Below are 16,790 nucleotides of genomic sequence, written 5' to 3'. Positions count from 1 at the left end.
ACTGGAGAGACACCGCCTAGTGCTCCCTCGCAGAGGACAGTGGCTGCCTCTGGGTGACAGTTTGCCCTGCTGCAGGTGGCCTGTGAAAGGCAGGAGGTTGGCAAACACCAGGCAGAAAGAAATGGCCGGGAGAAGCTCAGCTTTCCTGGCCCTGCCAGCGTGAGGACCCCGTCAGTACCTGACGCTGAGAAAGACCAGACTCACCCCTGCTAGCTCTGCGGGACCTCGGGCATCAGGAGTTTTGTTTTTGTTTTTAATGTTTTCAAAAACAGAATCATAGACAGATACACTACCTAACTAAGCTCTTGGTATTCCTTTAGACACAGGAAAATACTTTCTTTGGGAGTTAAGACAGACAGGGCCTTGCCCAGGCCTAGCTGACCCTGAACCCAAGACCTTTCCATTCCATCCAGCCCTGGAGCTACAGGTGCAGCTTAGTCACGATTTTCTAAAGTTCTCACAACTAAGATAAAATTTTACAGATGAAGCCACAGCAACAAGAGGATGAAACTTAATTGCATTGTCAATGACTGTACCTAGGGCCGCTCCTGATCTACACCCTACACCCCCGTCTATAAAGCTACATTTCATTACAGGTTTGAGCGGTCCCTCTGATGTCTACAAACTAAATTATCAAAGCTTAGCAGCTAAAGCGTAGCCTGAAACATCCCAGCTACTCCCGGGGAGGAGGGGGGGGGGGGCAGGGTCAGAGCCAGTTCACTGGGCCACCAAAAGAGATCACAACAGCCCACGGCAGGTCTTACTTTGCAGACAGGCAGACGGACAGACACGAACAGTCACCTCCCAGCCTGTCCTTCCACAGGAACATTTTTCTCCTTCTGTCTGACTTCATGAACTGCCTGCCCAGCTGTACGCTCTGCTTTTCCCAAGTTCTCCACCATTGTCCCATTGCTGTGCGAGAGGCACATTTGTCACATAGAACAGTCACATGTTCACATGTTCCCAGAGCCACACGGTTCTAACCAGTCAGGGCGCTATCCACAGACACTGCTGCTGTGCCTCCTTCTTCCTCCCAGGGGATAAGGCCCAGCCCCCCTCCTCCTCCTCCTCACACAGTCCTCCTCCTCCTCACACAGTCCTCCTCCTCACACAGTCCTCCTCCTCACACAGTCCTCCTCCTCCTCACACAGTCCTCCTCCTCCTCACACAGTCCTCCTCCTCCTCACACAGTCCTCCTCCTCCTCACAGTCCTCCTCCTCACACAGTCCTCCTCCTCACATAGTCCTCCTCCTCCTCACACAGTCCTCCTCCTCCTCACACAGTCCTCCTCCTCCTCCTCACACAGTCCTCCTCCTCACAGTCCTCCTCCTCACAGTCCTCCTCCTCCTCGTCACACAGTCCTCCTCCTCCTCACACAGTCCTCCTCCTCCTCACACAGTCCTCCTCCTCCTCACAGTCCTCCTCACACAGTCCTCCTCCTCACATAGTCCTCCTCCTCCTCACACAGTCCTCCTCCTCACACAGTCCTCCTCCTCACACAGTCCTCCTCCTCCTCACACAGTCCTCCTCCTCCTCACACAGTCCTCCTCCTCCTCACACAGTCCTCCTCCTCCTCACACAGTCCTCCTCCTCACACAGTCCTCCTCCTCACACAGTCCTCCTCCTCCTCACACAGTCCTCCTCCTCCTCACACAGTCCTCCTCCTCCTCACACAGTCCTCCTCCTCCTCACACAGTCCTCCTCCTCCTCCTCACACAGTCCCCCTCCTCCTCACACAGTCCTCCTCCTCACACAGTCCTCCTCCTCCTCACACAGTCCTCCTCCTCCTCACACAGTCCTCCTCCTCCTCATACAGTCCTCCTCCTCACACAGTCCTCCTCCTCACAGTCCTCCTCCTCCTCCTCCTCACACAGTCCTCCTCCTCACAGTCCTCCTCCTCCTCACACAGTCCTCCTCCTCCTCACAGTGCTCCTCCTCCTCCTCACACAGTCCTTCTCCTCCTCACAGTCCTCCTCCTCCTCAGTCCTCCTCCTCCTCACACAGTCCTCCTCCTCCTCCTCACACAGTCCTCCTCCTCCTCACACAGTCCTCCTCCTCCTCACAGTCCTCCTCCTCCTCACAGTCCTCCTCCTCCTCACACAGTCCTCCTCCTCCTCCTCACACAGTCCTCCTCCTCCTCACAGTCCTCCTCCTCCTCACACAGTCCTCCTCCTCACACAGTCCTCCTCCTCCTCACAGTCCTCCTCCTCACACAGTCCTCCTCCTCCTCACACAGTCCTCCTCATCCTCACACAGTCCTCCTCCTCACACAGTCCTCCTCCTCCTCACACAGTTCTCCTCCTCCTCACACAGTCCTCCTCCTCACACAGTCCTCCTCCTCCTCACACAGTCCTCCTCCTCCTCACACAGTCCTCCTCCTCCTCCTCACACAGTCCCCCTCCTCCTCACACAGTCTTCCTCCTCCTCACACAGTCCTCCTCCTCACACAGTCCTCCTCCTCCTCACACAGTCCTCCTCCTCCTCACACAGTCCTCCTCCTCCTCCTCACACAGTCCCCCTCCTCCTCACACAGTCCTCCTCCTCACACAGTCCTCCTCCTCCTCACACAGTCCTCCTCCTCCTCACACAGTCCTCCTCCTCCTCACAGAGTCCCCCTCCTCACAGTCCTCCTCCTCCTCACACAGTCCTCCTCCTCCTCACACAGTCCTCCTCCTCACAGTCCTCCTCCTCCTCACACAGTCCTCCTCCTCCTCACACAGTCCTCCTCCTCCTCACAGTGCTCCTCCTCCTCCTCACACAGTCCTCCTCCTCCTCCTCACACAGTCCTCCTCCTCCTCCTCACACAGTCCTCCTCCTCCTCCTCACAGTGCTCCTCCTCCTCCTCACACAGTCCTCCTCCTCCTCCTCACAGTGCTCCTCCTCTTCCTCACACAGTCCTCCTCCTCCTCCTCACAGTGCTCCTCCTCCTCCTCACAGTGCTCCTCCTCCTCCTCACAGTCCTCCTCCTCCTCCTCACACAGTCCTCCTCCTCCTCCTCACAGTGCTCCTCCTCCTCACACAGTCCCCCTCCTCCTCACACAGTCCTCCTCCTCCTCACACAGTCCTCCTCCTCCTCACACAGTCCTCCTCCTCCTCACACAGTCCTCCTCCTCCTCACACAGTCCTCCTCCTCACACAGTCCTCCTCCTCCTCACACAGTCCTCCTCCTCCTCACAGTCCTCCTCCTCACACAGTCCTCCTCCTCACACAGTCCTCCTCCTCCTCACACAGTCCTCCTCCTCACACAGTCCTCCTCCTCCTCACACAGTCCTCCTCCTCCTCACAGTCCTCCTCCTCACACAGTGCTCCTCCTCACACAGTCCTCCTCCTCCTCTTTGGCTTCACTTGGTTCAGCACTCGTCTGTTTTCTGGGCGCTGGCACAGGACGGGGTGAGCGTGGGGTGAGCGCCGTGTGGCCTCCGGGTGACTGATCATGAGGACAGTCCCTGGACTACACAATCTTGCTTCCTCGCTCAGCCACATCAGTACCAGGAGAAAGCCAACAGCAGGCCCCATTTTCCACGGATCCTCTCACAGCAACGCCACTCTGAACGGCCGTCGGGTGTCACCGTGCTCCCTGACCAACGCCGCCGTTACGGTTGATGGATGAGAAAACGCCTAACAGGGAACAGACTGACGGGCAGCTTCCTTCTCCCTGCTCTGCAGCCGGGCGGCGGGCGAGGCAGGCCAAGGGCGGCATGCTGTTAACGGAGCTTCAGCAGCCTACCTGCCTTGCCGCCAGCAACTTTGTAAAACCCCAGCATCGCCAGACATTTACCTGAGGGAAATGCTTGTGAAGAGCCACTGAGAAGGAGCGAGGCCTCAGTTTGGCGTGGAGACCGAGACACAAGATTTTATAGGAGATAAAACCACGGTTAGATGAAAGTAGCTGTCACAGGCCGAAGGACTCTGTGCTTAAGACCCAGTATTGCGGGCCAGCAGCGCTGCCCAGTGGGTACGGTGCTCACTGCACAAATACGAGGACCTCAGTTCGAAACTCCAAACCCTCTGAAAGTCGGGCACGCTGCGGGCAGCGGGGAACACAACCGGAAGATACCCAGAGGCTCCCTAGCCAGGCAACGTAGCCTAACGGCAAGTTCCACATTCACAGAAAGACCCTGTCTCAAAAACAATGTGGGAAGCAAGAGAGGAACATAGCAGATTAACAACCTCTGGTCTCCCTCCACGTGTGTGTACATGCACATGCGTGCACATACACACACACGCACACACACACATGCACGCGCACACACACGCACACGCACACACACGCGCACGCATGCACACGGAACACACGCGTGCACACACACGCACACACACACGCGCACGCACACACACACGGAACACACGCGTGTACACACACAATCCGGGACTCAGCGTTCTGTCTTCTCTGCTAAATCAGAGGCAAACGAAAGCCCGTTTCCTCTCTCCAGGGCCACAGTAAGAAGCGCTGCTGTTCCTCCGCAGCTACTGCTTCCCAGGACCTCTCCCCAGAACGCTAAAGTAAGGGGTGGCAAAAACACCAGGTTACATTAACTCCTCCTAAGGGTCCAAAGTCCGGATAGTAAAGTCCCCAGCCTGGCACCAGGAGGCCAAGGAACTTTCAAGAGCTGAGGCCTGGTGGAGGTCTTTATGTCACTGGGGGCATGTCCCCGAAGAGGGCTGCAGGATCCAGGCATGAGGGGGGTTTCTGGCCCCCAACGTCCTGCCGTGATATACAGAAACAGGGCAACTAAGCCTGAGCTAGGACCTCCAAAACTAAAAGCCCAAATAAACCTTTTTCTGTGCACGGACACTCTCGGTTGCGGAACAGAAAGCAGAGTGCCATCGCCCCCACCGTCGAATGCCAGGCTGTGTGTGGAAGCGTCCAGAAACAGGCAAGGAGTTTCACCGCTCCTGCGTGGACGCTTCCCTTTGACCACCCTCATGCAGCTCCTGATTCTAACAGCTGGCGTGTTTCCTGGGGTGCACGGACCAGTACAGCACTAAGACACCAAACGGCAGGAGCCGAGTCTTCAGTACCCACCCATCTTGTTCTCGCTGGGAGACAAGTCACGCGGCGGCCCAGTAGGACAAGTGTGACAGCAAGGCATTGGGATCTCAACTCGGTGAAAGCGGCAGAGCAGGTCAGGGCACATGTGAGGCCCCTTGCCCTTCCTATCTGGGCCTGGGAGAAGCCCAGGGCAGCAGACCCCCAAGCCCGCCTACCCGCACTCTTTCCTCTCTTGGCAGCACAAGGGCTTCCTCGCTGGGTCAGGAAAGACCTCTCACCTGAAACCCTTCGCTTTGGCATGTGGTGGAGAAAACGCGTGCAATCCACATTCTTTCCTGGAAATTGGACGGTTTACTCTCCTTGGAAGAAATACATTGGCTTTACAGCAAGAACAGGCGGCAAAGGATGTAAGCTTTGATCAACCACAGAAATAAACACAGACACACCCATGGACCTGGGACCTGCTGATCAAGTTTTGCTCTGGGGAAAATCACACCAACAAACTCACGTCCGCACACCATCTTCACCACAAACACAACTGAGCCTTGGCGGCTTCCGTCACTTTCTCCAAGACAGGAAAAGACTCCACGACCATGATCCCACTTCCTGCTGTGTCCTCACTACTTCTGAGCACACTGCTTATTCATTCATTCATTCATTCATTCATTCATTCATTTAGCTCCTGTCTGCTGAAATCACTCTAGGACTCTGAACTCTCCTATCTAAATAAACCTCACTTCTGTGAATCATTCCCATTGTTGCTGGGAACCAAGCATTCAACTTTTGGTGCATTCAGAAGTGTCTGGCCCATACCTCTAAATGAAAATGTCCTCAATAAATTGCTCATTTCCACAGTAAATAGCTTACATACAAACCCTACAGGTAAGTAAAAATATATACTTTAAAAGTCGTCCAAGTAAAGTTATTCTTTTAACTCCACTGTTAGGTGGGATTTTGCACTAGATGAACTTGAATTCGGACTAAATTTTGTATAAGAAGGGTGTAATGTGGTTAACATAGATGACATTTATACTCAACAAATCTACTTACTACTATCAAGTTGAGTTTTAAAAGACCCGTCCAAGACCACGCAGTGAGTGAGCCCAGGTCTGTCACTGACTCAGGGGCATCTAAATCTTCTACCGGACAGGCACCCGATGGTCTTGGGTGAGAGTCCCTGGGATGACTCTCAAACCAAACACCTAACAACACTGCTGAGCACCACGCGCACAAGAAAGAAATGGAGGGGAGCGTGTCATGGAGGAGCTCAAGGGAGACTGCGCCCCCAAGTACGTCCCTGGACTGCCTGCCACGGGCTGAGGGCGTGGGGTGGAATCAATCCCATGAGTGCCATGCTCTACGCTGAGCTTTGCAGACACTTTCCAGCATGACTTTTCTGTGTTTCACCTTCAGCTTCGAGCTGTTTGCAAAAGGGAAATCGCCTAACCGAGGAAGCAAAGCCGCTGTGGGAGCGTGGAGACGGGCTGCAGTGAGAAGTGTGTTGGGCTTCTTCAGCTCATACACAAACTCACCTGTAAATTCAGGGTGTTCCGCAAGAAATACCAATGCGACTTTCAAGCATTTAGAATCGAAGCTTCATAATGGGGTGGAAAATAACAGTGAGGGAACACGGGTACTTAAGTCTGACGGGAATGCGGGTGAGGCTATTAGCTGAGGGACCGACAGGTGGCTAGCCCTGCTCACTTGTGCGAGCCTGTACACTCAATTTTCAGCCCGGCTTTGTATTTCACAGGGTGAGTGTGAGTTCTATCTCTAGCTGCCTTTGACTGTAACAGTCAAGACTGCTATGGAAAAACGCTGCTAAGAAAACCTTGACTATAGCCCCCAACATCATATTTTATTTTTCTATTACACTAAAAATGCTGTAATGAAAATTTATTCTATGCTACTACGTGAAGAAATGTTTCAAATCCTTGGGTCAAAAACTTGGTGAAGTTGCTGTTTCTGCAACCTTTGGGAACACAATCAGAGTTGCTGTAAGCAAGTGCTCTGGAGACAGCTGAGCAGCACCCTGGCTTCTGCTCCATCACGTCTCCCAGCGTGTCCGGGAGCTGTGCCTGGACAGAGGACAGAGCTGTGGACCCACTCGGTGCTGCGGACCCACCCAGTGCTGCGGACCCACCCAGTGCTGCGGACCCACTCAGTGCTGCAGACCCACTCAGTGCTACAGACCCTGCAGACCCACTCAGTGCTGTGGTCCCACTCAGTGCTGCAGTCCCACTCAGTGCTGCAGTCCCACTCAGTGCTACAGACCCTGCGGACCCACTCAGTGCTGCGGACCCACTCAGTGCTGCAGACCCACTCAGTGCTGCAGTCCCACTCAGTGCTGCGGACCCACTCAGTGCTACAGACCCTGCAGACCCACTCAGTGCTGCGGACCCACTCAGTGCTACAGACCCTGCAGACCCACTCAGTGCTGCGGACCCACTCAGTGCTACGGACCCACTCAGTGCTACGGACCCACTCAGTGCTGCGGACCCACTCAACGGCACAGCCTCTGCCTACCTGGCACACCACTGCTCTCCTGTCTTCTCTTTCTGCCCTCCGTCCCGTGTATCTGTGGCACGAAAGGAACCCATTTGCCGCGAATGGTGTTTGTTTAATAACCCTTGCTAGATCACCGGAGGAATGACATGCACCTGAGAGGGTGCCTCAACCTGGAAGCGGGCTCAGGGTGATGCATGACTTCGTCGTCTCAAGACACTTGATGGGGCTGCAGCTGCAGCCATCCCAGGGCTGGCTTTTCACAGATGTAGACAGAGAGCACCACGGGCTCCGTCTTTGTGCTGCTGGGTCTGCTTTCTTTTTTAAGTTCTTAGTTTTACACTGCAGAGCTTGTGAGCCCTGAACTGCCTCAGCAGTCCACATGGCTGGAGGCCTGTGACTTTAAATCTAAGATCACAAAGTTGGCAAAAGCGATTCTTTAAGAACAGAAGGTGATCGTTTGCATTTCAAAATTTATCTATCTTGCTTTTCCCCTCAATTAGACCAAAACATGTTGATTCCCAGGTTTCTGCAAGTGTTTTCTGGTCTAAACTTATTTATAGAACAGAATAATGGCCCCCCTGCTAGTCTGGCATTTGCTCAAGTTTCTGTCCATGTAAATCGAATCTGTTACTGGAAATTTTTCTCAAAATATCAAGGCACACCGTCCACAAGATAAAAGGATACAGGCAGGTGGGCGAAGGCTTTAGGACAAACGGGTGCGCAGGGTTCCCGGGAAGGGGGAGGGGAGGGGCGGGGAGCTGTACAAGCGCCCTCTGACCTTCACTTTCGGAGCACTCCTAGGAGCTCATCCAGCTCCGGTGACTGGCTCAGGTCAGGGTCGGGAGAGGAGGGCAGTTACTGCCTGGTGACTGTTTACTGACCGCCATGTGCACATGGAAATACTGGCCCGTTAGCACTGCTCTCTCCCAGAGAGAAGGAAGACTGTCTACTCACAGGCACTGTGGCTGCTCAGTTCTAAGTGAGGCTCTGCAGCTCACTCCCCTTCGGATTACGAGGTGGAGGGCTGGCCTCTCTAGGCTTAGGTCACGTTAACTGGAAGGGGGAGAGTACTCCTGCTTCTCCTTGTCCCTAAAGTTGATCTGCCCAAGGGTTGGAGGGACTTCCCTGCTGCCCACACACTGAGCAGCTAAGCAGCTGCAAGGTGCCGTCCTTTCATGCAAACAATCACAGCAAAGCCTCTCTTTGGACTACAGTTTGGCTGCACACCCCCCCCCCCAAACACGACGAAGCACAACAACCAGGAAGAAGTCTGCGGAGAGGAGAGGGTCCGTTAGTGGTGCACTGCCACCTGCTGGCCAAACGTGGGGAGTGCTCTTCCCAGAGAAAGGAAGTCAGGTCTCGGAAGCTGGTAAAAAAGTATGTCAGCCCATGAAACCAGAGTTTACATGGAATGGCTCTATCCCATCACGTGGAAGCTCTCAGGAGCGGCCTTGATGTGCTCTGATGGCAAAATAGGCCAACAGCCACTTTTCAGAACGGAAGCCACAGCCACGGCATCTGGTACCAGCACACACCCACGGCATTCAGCTCTAACCCACACATCACACTGGACCCCACTTCAGGACGGAACACTTTACTCACAGGGTCTCCCAAGTTTAAGGTGGACCTAAAACTTCCAAATTCACTGCAATTAATAAACATATTCATGCTAGCTGGTACCAAATCAGAGTGCGGCACCTGTGAATGCAAGATCAATTGATGTCACTACACTTTTTTGTGTGTGCTCCATTAACTACATAACAGTATCCGCTCCCAAGCAGTTGTTTGGGGTACGAAGTTTGAGGATTTGCATTATGGGTTGAAACTCACCTTTCCTCAGCCAAGCTACTCTTAACAAGGAAGGTTTCCCTAGGGATAATAAGGCTCTTTCGTTCCTGATTACCATTTCCTAGGAAACCGAGCTAACTTAGCAGCAACACGAAGGTCAGCTAGTACAAACCAAAGACTACGCACCTAGTGAGTCCTGTCTGCTCCGCCGGCTGACACACCCGACAGTTCAGTAATGAGCCCAATGCTCACCTACGAGACTTGGTGCTCGAGATGCTGGAGGAAGCAGTGGATTTAAACAGAACCCGCCCGCACTGACAAGAGAGTAACCCAAGTCTAATCAAATGCTTTGCTGTGGCTGCCTACAGGGGCCCTAATGGCCACAGTGATACATCTTAAATATATGTTAAAACATAAATGGCAGGCAGTGGGTAAAGAGAGACTTCAGTCAGGTGTTTGGCTCCATGGGCCATTTTAAAGTAGGGGGAACATGTTTATTATGCTCTCGAATATAGAACATCTTAAAATGTGTTCTCAGCTTCCAGGGTAGTTCACCCCTGAAGGCACACTGCATCAAGAGAACACATTTTATCCACTGTAGCCTGGGGAATTTCACCCATATCTTAATAAAACCTAATAAAATTCACCCATGGGAAGAGGCTCAGGGGACATAAGGCCTTGCTCAAGACACTTGAAAGAACGCGACGAGTTTCAAGAGATACACAAATGCTTTTAACAGGCAGTGAGTGTGCACACATGTGCACAAGCATACACGCGTACACGCTCGCGCGCGCACGCGCACGCACACACACATGCAGTTCAAGAGATACACAAATGCTTTTAACAGGCAGTGAGTGTGCACACATGTGCACAAGCACACGTGCACACACACGCGCGCACACACACACACGCAGTTCAATCCCCCCACTTCTCTTCTTTGGAGGGCTGAGAGAACGGATCAGCAGCAGACCCGACACATTCACAAACTGCCAGTGAAAGACACAACTTGTACAGAGAAATAAGAGCCGCCGAGCCACCTTTTCAAGCGAAGCGTTTGAGGAGATTGCTCTAACCTGGGGCACAGTACATTCTCGCTATGGCATCGCTGTCACAGGAATCTTCAACCTCACTCCACCTGCTAAAATACGTTAGCTGAATGTGTCCTAAAAACAAAACGACAGGAGAAATCAAAACATTTTTCTCTTCCATTTTCTGCAGAAGCGAACTGTAATTACTCCTTTTGTAGCTAAAAACAGTATCATTAAGAATAATGGCATCATTAAGTACTAGAAGCTATTACTGGGGGTGAATTTGCCGCACTGATAATGAAGCTCTAGACAGGAAATGAAGATACTAATTACAAGATAAAACGCCTACTCAGTTAATTGGAAGCAACAGCGAATAAAAAGAAATGCATTTGCGAAAGTTCCTGACCTCCATCATTCAATAAGATGTTGTTTGGGTTCAGATCGCGGCACACAATCCCCTCTCTGTGCAGGGCATCAAGGGCTACCACCATTTCAGCTGCCCATCTCTGAACGCAGCCCTCCGGGATGAGGAACCTGGAGCTCGCTGCTAATTTCTTATCAAGGTCCTCAAAGATCTGATGGATTTCCTTCTCTCCTCCCAGGGCGAGCACACTTTGCTCCTTGGTCTCAGAGTCTCTCTGAAATAGAGGGCTCGGTTCCTCTTTGGCCTGCTCTGTGAACAGTAACACCTCCTCCACTGCGGCAGTGTCTGCGTGTGCACCGCGTCCCTTAGCACCCGAGTGTGCACTAGAAGCGTGGGGCGGGCTTTCTCCCGCGTCACGTGCGGTGACCGCGGCCTCAGCGCGCCCCAGCCCTTCCGACTCGGGATCCGACCTGGGCCACAGAAAGTGGCCTCCTGCGCTGCTGTCATCAACAGCCGTGCCTAACACCCCGGGACCTGCCTGAACCTGGTGCTTTGGAGTCACGCCACAGGGCAGGGAGCCAGCGGGGTCATCCGGTTCCTCCGGGTCTTCTTTTCCCGGGCCGTGGCACTGTTCGGAACTCAGCCGGAGGCATAGCACATCCGGGGCTTCAAACAGCTTGCTCTCCAGCCTGCCTGTGCTGGCCTGGGCGAACTTGGCGGGGTCGGCTGCTGAGGCCTCTTTGGTCGGCTGCGGCTCACCGGGAAGGTTCACCAGCAGGTCGGGCCTTCCTTCCTCTGCACCGCAGACGCCCTCAAAGGCTGCTTCTTTGAACGAAATGACGGGGACGGAGTCATCTGAGCCCCTGCTGATGGAGTCCTGCGCTTCTTCCGCCCCCCCCTCTCCATCCGCCAGGGTCAGGAGCGCTCTCAAGGGCTCTGGTTTCAGACCGTGCAATTTCTCGCCAAAATCCAGCCCCAGGAGTTCGCTTGTGCTGTCCTTACTGTCGATTCTAAAGAACTCCATCGGGCTGTTTTTCGACATGGTGAGGGAATCGGATGTCTGAGGGAAACAAGCTGCTTCGGGGTCCTCGTCTCCAGGGGAGAACTTGAGCTGCCGGCTAGGGCTCGGCCTGTCACCAGCAAGGGGACTCAGAGCAGCCTGGGTGTCGGCGCTCGCCCCTCCTCCAGGCAGCGCGATGGGCTCCTCGTTCAGAGACCCCAGGTCTATCTTTTCCTGCCCGTACTCGTTGCACAGCGTCAGGTAGCCGGCGGTGCACTCCTCCTCCGAACTGGAGCCCGAGTCCGGCCACCGGGGAGAGCTGTCCTGGCCATCGTCTTCCTGGTTGCTGTCCTCCTGAGAACTTGGAGTGAGACTGGTCTTCACCGGCAGGACCTGCAGCATGCCCCCCATGTCGCTCCCTCTGGACTCGAAGCTGCTGCTGTCCGGAGGGCTGGCGCTTGGCTGCTGCAGGTAAACGCGGTGAGGCACGCGGGGTTTCGTTTCCTTGACGTCAAAGCTTTCTTGCGAACTTCTGTTGAGAAATTTACTGATATATGACCAGAGTTTGCCACCTGTGAACAAATACAACAAAGAATTAACTTCTCCAAATTGGTAGATACTTTAGCCACTGGGGAGGGAAAAATAATTATCATAACTAGCCTAATATAATTCAATAAACTCATTAATATCAAAGATCCGATGTGTTGTCAGACAGGGATATGTAATAAAATGTGACGTTCTTCTTAGAGTTTACTACTGCTCAGTACTACTGCTCAGTACTACTACGAGTATGATACAAGCATGGCAATTATTTAAAAAATTACAACCTATTTCTTCCTGTAAAGGGAATTCATGGTAATCCCCACAAAGCTAGAATCTTTCTTCTCTTAGGCCCAAATCTGTCCATCAGAGACACGGGTGCTACTAAAACTGTACACTGTGTAAGTGATCAACAGTAGCACGCAATTTGGAAAATGCCCAGTCCAGAACTGGGGGAGCTGGCAGCTGGTACATAATTATGCTTTCCTAAGTGACATGTTACTTTATTTTCTTCTACCCCTGGAAAATGTCACGTGCTTTGTGCGGACAAATCCAGCTCCTGGGAAAGACTAGCTGGGCAGCTCCTCAGAAGGTGAGAACGCCGTTACAATGTGTTCTGTCACACACCTCTGGACCGGGAGCCCACTGACGTCACAGAACTAAACTAGGACCACAGACACCAAACGAACATGAACTAACCCAACATATCGCCTACAGTGCTGGCTAGACAGCTGCTTTACTGTCGATTTCTTCTTATTCAAGCATTACAAAAATCAGAATTAGAGAGGTTTTCTATCTAGAATCTTCATTTTTTAAAAAATCACAGACACCATGATGGATTAAACACTTAATAATTAAACATCATACCAAAGAAAACGTCATTAAATCTGGTACCAAAGTCTCAGGAAGTAGAGCTGCAAGCGCTTGCTCTGTGAAGACAGAGACAGCTTCCAGAACGGGGAAGAGGAACTAAGGACGGTTGAGAGGGCGCAACTTCCTGCCGTGTCTGATGGCCTGAGCCAGAGACCCACACAGGGGAGGAGAGAAGCAACTTCTGCTGCTGCCCTCTGCCCTCTGACCTCTGTGTGCACGCCACAATGTGCAGGCCCACACACACACAAGACATAAATGTAATTTTTAAAAGAATGAGGTAAAATAAGCCTCCCTACTTAGATGAAGGGGGTGAATTTTCAGATCAGTTTTCATTTGCTGTTGGGCATCATACACCAAGGGAGCTGGATCAAAACAAATAATCATGACCAAATGATCCCAGGTATAAAGTCCTCAAACCATTCAAGAAGCTTCTACTTCACAACTCACTTCAAGGACTTCAAGAAAGCCATAAATCACCTTACCCTGCTCCCAGAATGAAGAGCAGTGCAGTCTGTGACTGTCACAGTCCTCTCTCTCTCTCTCTCTCTCTCTCTCTCTCTCTCTCTCTCTCTCTCTCTCTCTCTCTCTCTCTCTCTCTCTCTCTCTCTCTCTCTCCCTCCCTCCCTCCCTCCCTCCCTCCTCTGAGCTGCCTGTGGATCAGGATGTAACTCAGCTACTGCTACAGCAGCATGCATGACACCGTGTTCACCACCATAATGACAATGGACTAACCTCTGAAACTGTAAGTAAGTCCCCAGTTGAATGTTTTCCTTTATAAGAGTTGAGCTGCCATGGTCATGGTGTCCCTTCACGACAATCAACCAGTGACTTAACACACTATTCTTGAAGGTCCTTCAGAACTTACTATTTTTTTAACCAACTTCTTTATACCACTTCAGCAGGCATGGCTGATGCTTTCTCTGAGCCCATACACTGGTACTTCCCTCTTAAACCATTCCCAACATTCTACGTCATGCTGCTACGACTCTTGTATACTATTCCATTTCCATGATCTCCTTTCAGACAGCAAGGTCTTTATAACTACAGACAGAGAATTCTACCTAGCATGTAAAACATTTAATAAATATTTATTAAACAGAGGTATAATGGTTTTCAAAATCTTTTGGTGAAAATGTCTATACGTACAGATTGTGTTATGTGTAGGGGTTACACACTCTTCCTATTTTATAACTCATATGTACAGATTGTGTTATGTGAGGAGTCATACGCTCATCCTGTTTTATAACTCATATGTACAGATTGTGCTATGTGTAGGGGTCACACACTCTTCCTATTTGATAACTTGTATGTGGTTTTACCACAAGATTCTTAGCAAATGCCAAAGGGGATAAGAAAAACAGGAGGCACAAAACCCCCAACACTATCTCTGCTCTCACCACCAAAGATAGACACTACTAACCATTCCTTTATTTTCAAGCTTTTAATCATAATTAACATGGTGCCACCAACATTTTCATAAGAAAATGAGTTTAAATGATTGTGCAGCACGGTCGCACAGCTAAATAATCCTTTGTTAGTGGATATTTGTATAGTCGCCAGTCTTTTACTGTAAGAATTATTTAAAATAACAAACCATCTGCCAACTCTAAATACATCATCAAGACAGGACCCCACAAGTGGCAGGGCTCAGTAAAGGAGGACAAAGGGCTCCTGTAGCCCAGGCTGGCCTGGCCTGGACCTGTCAGGTGTAAGAGAAAGCCATGAATTTCTATCCCCCTGCCTCTAGCTGGTGCACAGGCCCTGAAGTCACCACCATGCAACCGGCAGCTGGCTGGGAAGCAAGGGTGTTTCTAAGGTTCATGTGCGGACTGCTGTGGTGCTCAGGAAGAATCCCCGCCCCTGCCTATAACCCCACCCCCACCCCCTGCATGTAATGGACAACACAGCACCTCCTTCAGCAAGGGGTCTGTGCCAGACCTTAGCAATTAGCCATTTTATTAATCACCATGCCATCCCGTTTAATTTCCATTGTTTTCACTATGGGGTAACAATCTTAAATGTGACTGTTGGTGCTTTCTTTGTGGAACCTTCTGGGCTCACACAACTTCTTTAACATGAGGAGGGGAAGGGGCTGTCTGGGCTCCTCCAGCTTCCCTCGGGGCCAGTGCAACCTAGCATTCAGTGTGGAGCAGAGCTCGGTGCAGAGCCCGGTACAGAGCACATCCTCTCCTGAACTGCTCACCATGAATCCCAAAACCAGAACACATCATTCCTACATCACTGAGTGTGTTCTCCTTTCTTCAGAACCAAAACCAACTCTACCAAACAACTTACATACCCAAACATCAACATTATTACGACCACAACATTAACCTAAACAACTGTTGTCCATTAAATCTCAAACATGAATAGGGAATACCCAAAATATTGATCATTCTAGCACATCAAGCATATATGTGATACTTTTGAGCCCCTTTGAAGCATAGGAAATTGCAGTTATTGAACCATCTTCGGCTATAAAATAGCAATTCATAAAGTTTAATTAAACCCCTCTGCCTCTCATTTTAATTTATCGGTTTCCTGCAAGACTGCACAATAAATATGTGGATTTGGCTAAGAAGAATTAGAACTTGGATTTAACACAGATGATATCCTATTGTAATGGGAAAAGTCACCTTTGACCTGGGAATTCCCACATCAAGATATCTGCCCTACAAACAATTCTTAAAAAATGCAAAGATACATACAGGCAAGTGACAGAACAGTTCACAGAGCAAGGAAAGAGTTGTATCATGGGAAATGTGCAGACCCACTCTGCAGCCACGCATGCTCACCGCACACCTACCTCCCTGAGTGCTGTACCCATGTAGCAGTAATCTTCTGTAGGTCCTACTGAGCGCACAGCCACTATGTCTCTTTGCAAACAAAGAAACTGAGGCACAGAAAGGCTAAGCCATGTGCCCCAGGTCACAGAGCTGGTAATGACAAGACAGCACTCACACTGCCCAGTCCTCATTCTGTGTTCCAGACTGGCTTTGAACCTGTTATGATCCTCCTGCCTCAACCTTCTAAATGCTGGGATTATGGGCATCACTACACACAGAGAACATTAAGATTGAGATTGAGAGAGACAGAGAGAGACAGAGACAGAGACAGAGACAGAGAGACTCTCAAGGCAGGCCTGAGATGACAGGTGTGTGCCACCACACACATACATAATCTTTTATAACACAGCTCTGTAAGAGCTCAGAAAGGTGTCTAATGTACATTGCTAAGGTGACAAGCAGACCAGAAGCAACATGTAAGATCAGTTTACACTGAAACACAAAAACAGAAATAATGGGCACGGTGCCTCAGGCCTGTGGAGCTGAGGCAGGAGGATCACAAGTTCAAAGACAGCCTTGGTCACAGAAGGAGTCTGGTTCTTCAGACAGTGAAGGTGGCCCACGAGACATCATGGGCCCTGCTTCCCAGACTCCTACTGCTGCTCGCCCACCAAGCATACTCCTGGCTCCGGGCTTATGTACGTGTTCTCTCTTGCCAAGGCATTCTTCCCACAAACACGCACTGTCCTCTCGTCAAGTGCTCCTTCTCGGTTGGTACGGTGGCCAGCCGTGGGAACAGCTCCCCCATCCATCCCTTGACACTCTGCTCTCCCCGTTCTCTCCATCTGCGTGTGTGGTTGCTGTCTGCCCCCATCTAAAACACCGTGTGCTCCACACAGGCAAACTCTTC

General features: G+C 51.4%; 1 protein-coding gene across 4 annotated transcripts in view; it reads right to left on the bottom strand.

The window, feature by feature from the left end:
* The window catches only part of Rps6kc1 (ribosomal protein S6 kinase C1), a 120,160-nt gene that overhangs the window by 16,693 nt on the left and 86,677 nt on the right, over window positions 1-16,790 (bottom strand). For all 4 annotated transcript variants that reach the window (XM_005082885.4, XM_013122638.3, XM_013122639.3 and 1 more), the window contains 2 exons: window positions 10,724-12,253; window positions 10,363-10,452 (listed from right to left, as the gene is read on the bottom strand). In XM_005082885.4, coding sequence (XP_005082942.1) covers window positions 10,363-10,452; window positions 10,724-12,253 — 1,620 coding nt within the window. The remainder of the gene's footprint in view (window positions 1-10,362; window positions 10,453-10,723; window positions 12,254-16,790) is intronic.

Source organism: Mesocricetus auratus, unplaced genomic scaffold (genome assembly GCF_017639785.1).
Source record: "Mesocricetus auratus isolate SY011 unplaced genomic scaffold, BCM_Maur_2.0 Super-Scaffold_100676, whole genome shotgun sequence".
NCBI lineage: Eukaryota > Metazoa > Chordata > Mammalia > Rodentia > Cricetidae > Mesocricetus > Mesocricetus auratus.
The sequence above is the reverse complement of the archived record's forward strand: the minus strand, read 5'-3'. Positions and strand labels throughout refer to the sequence as shown.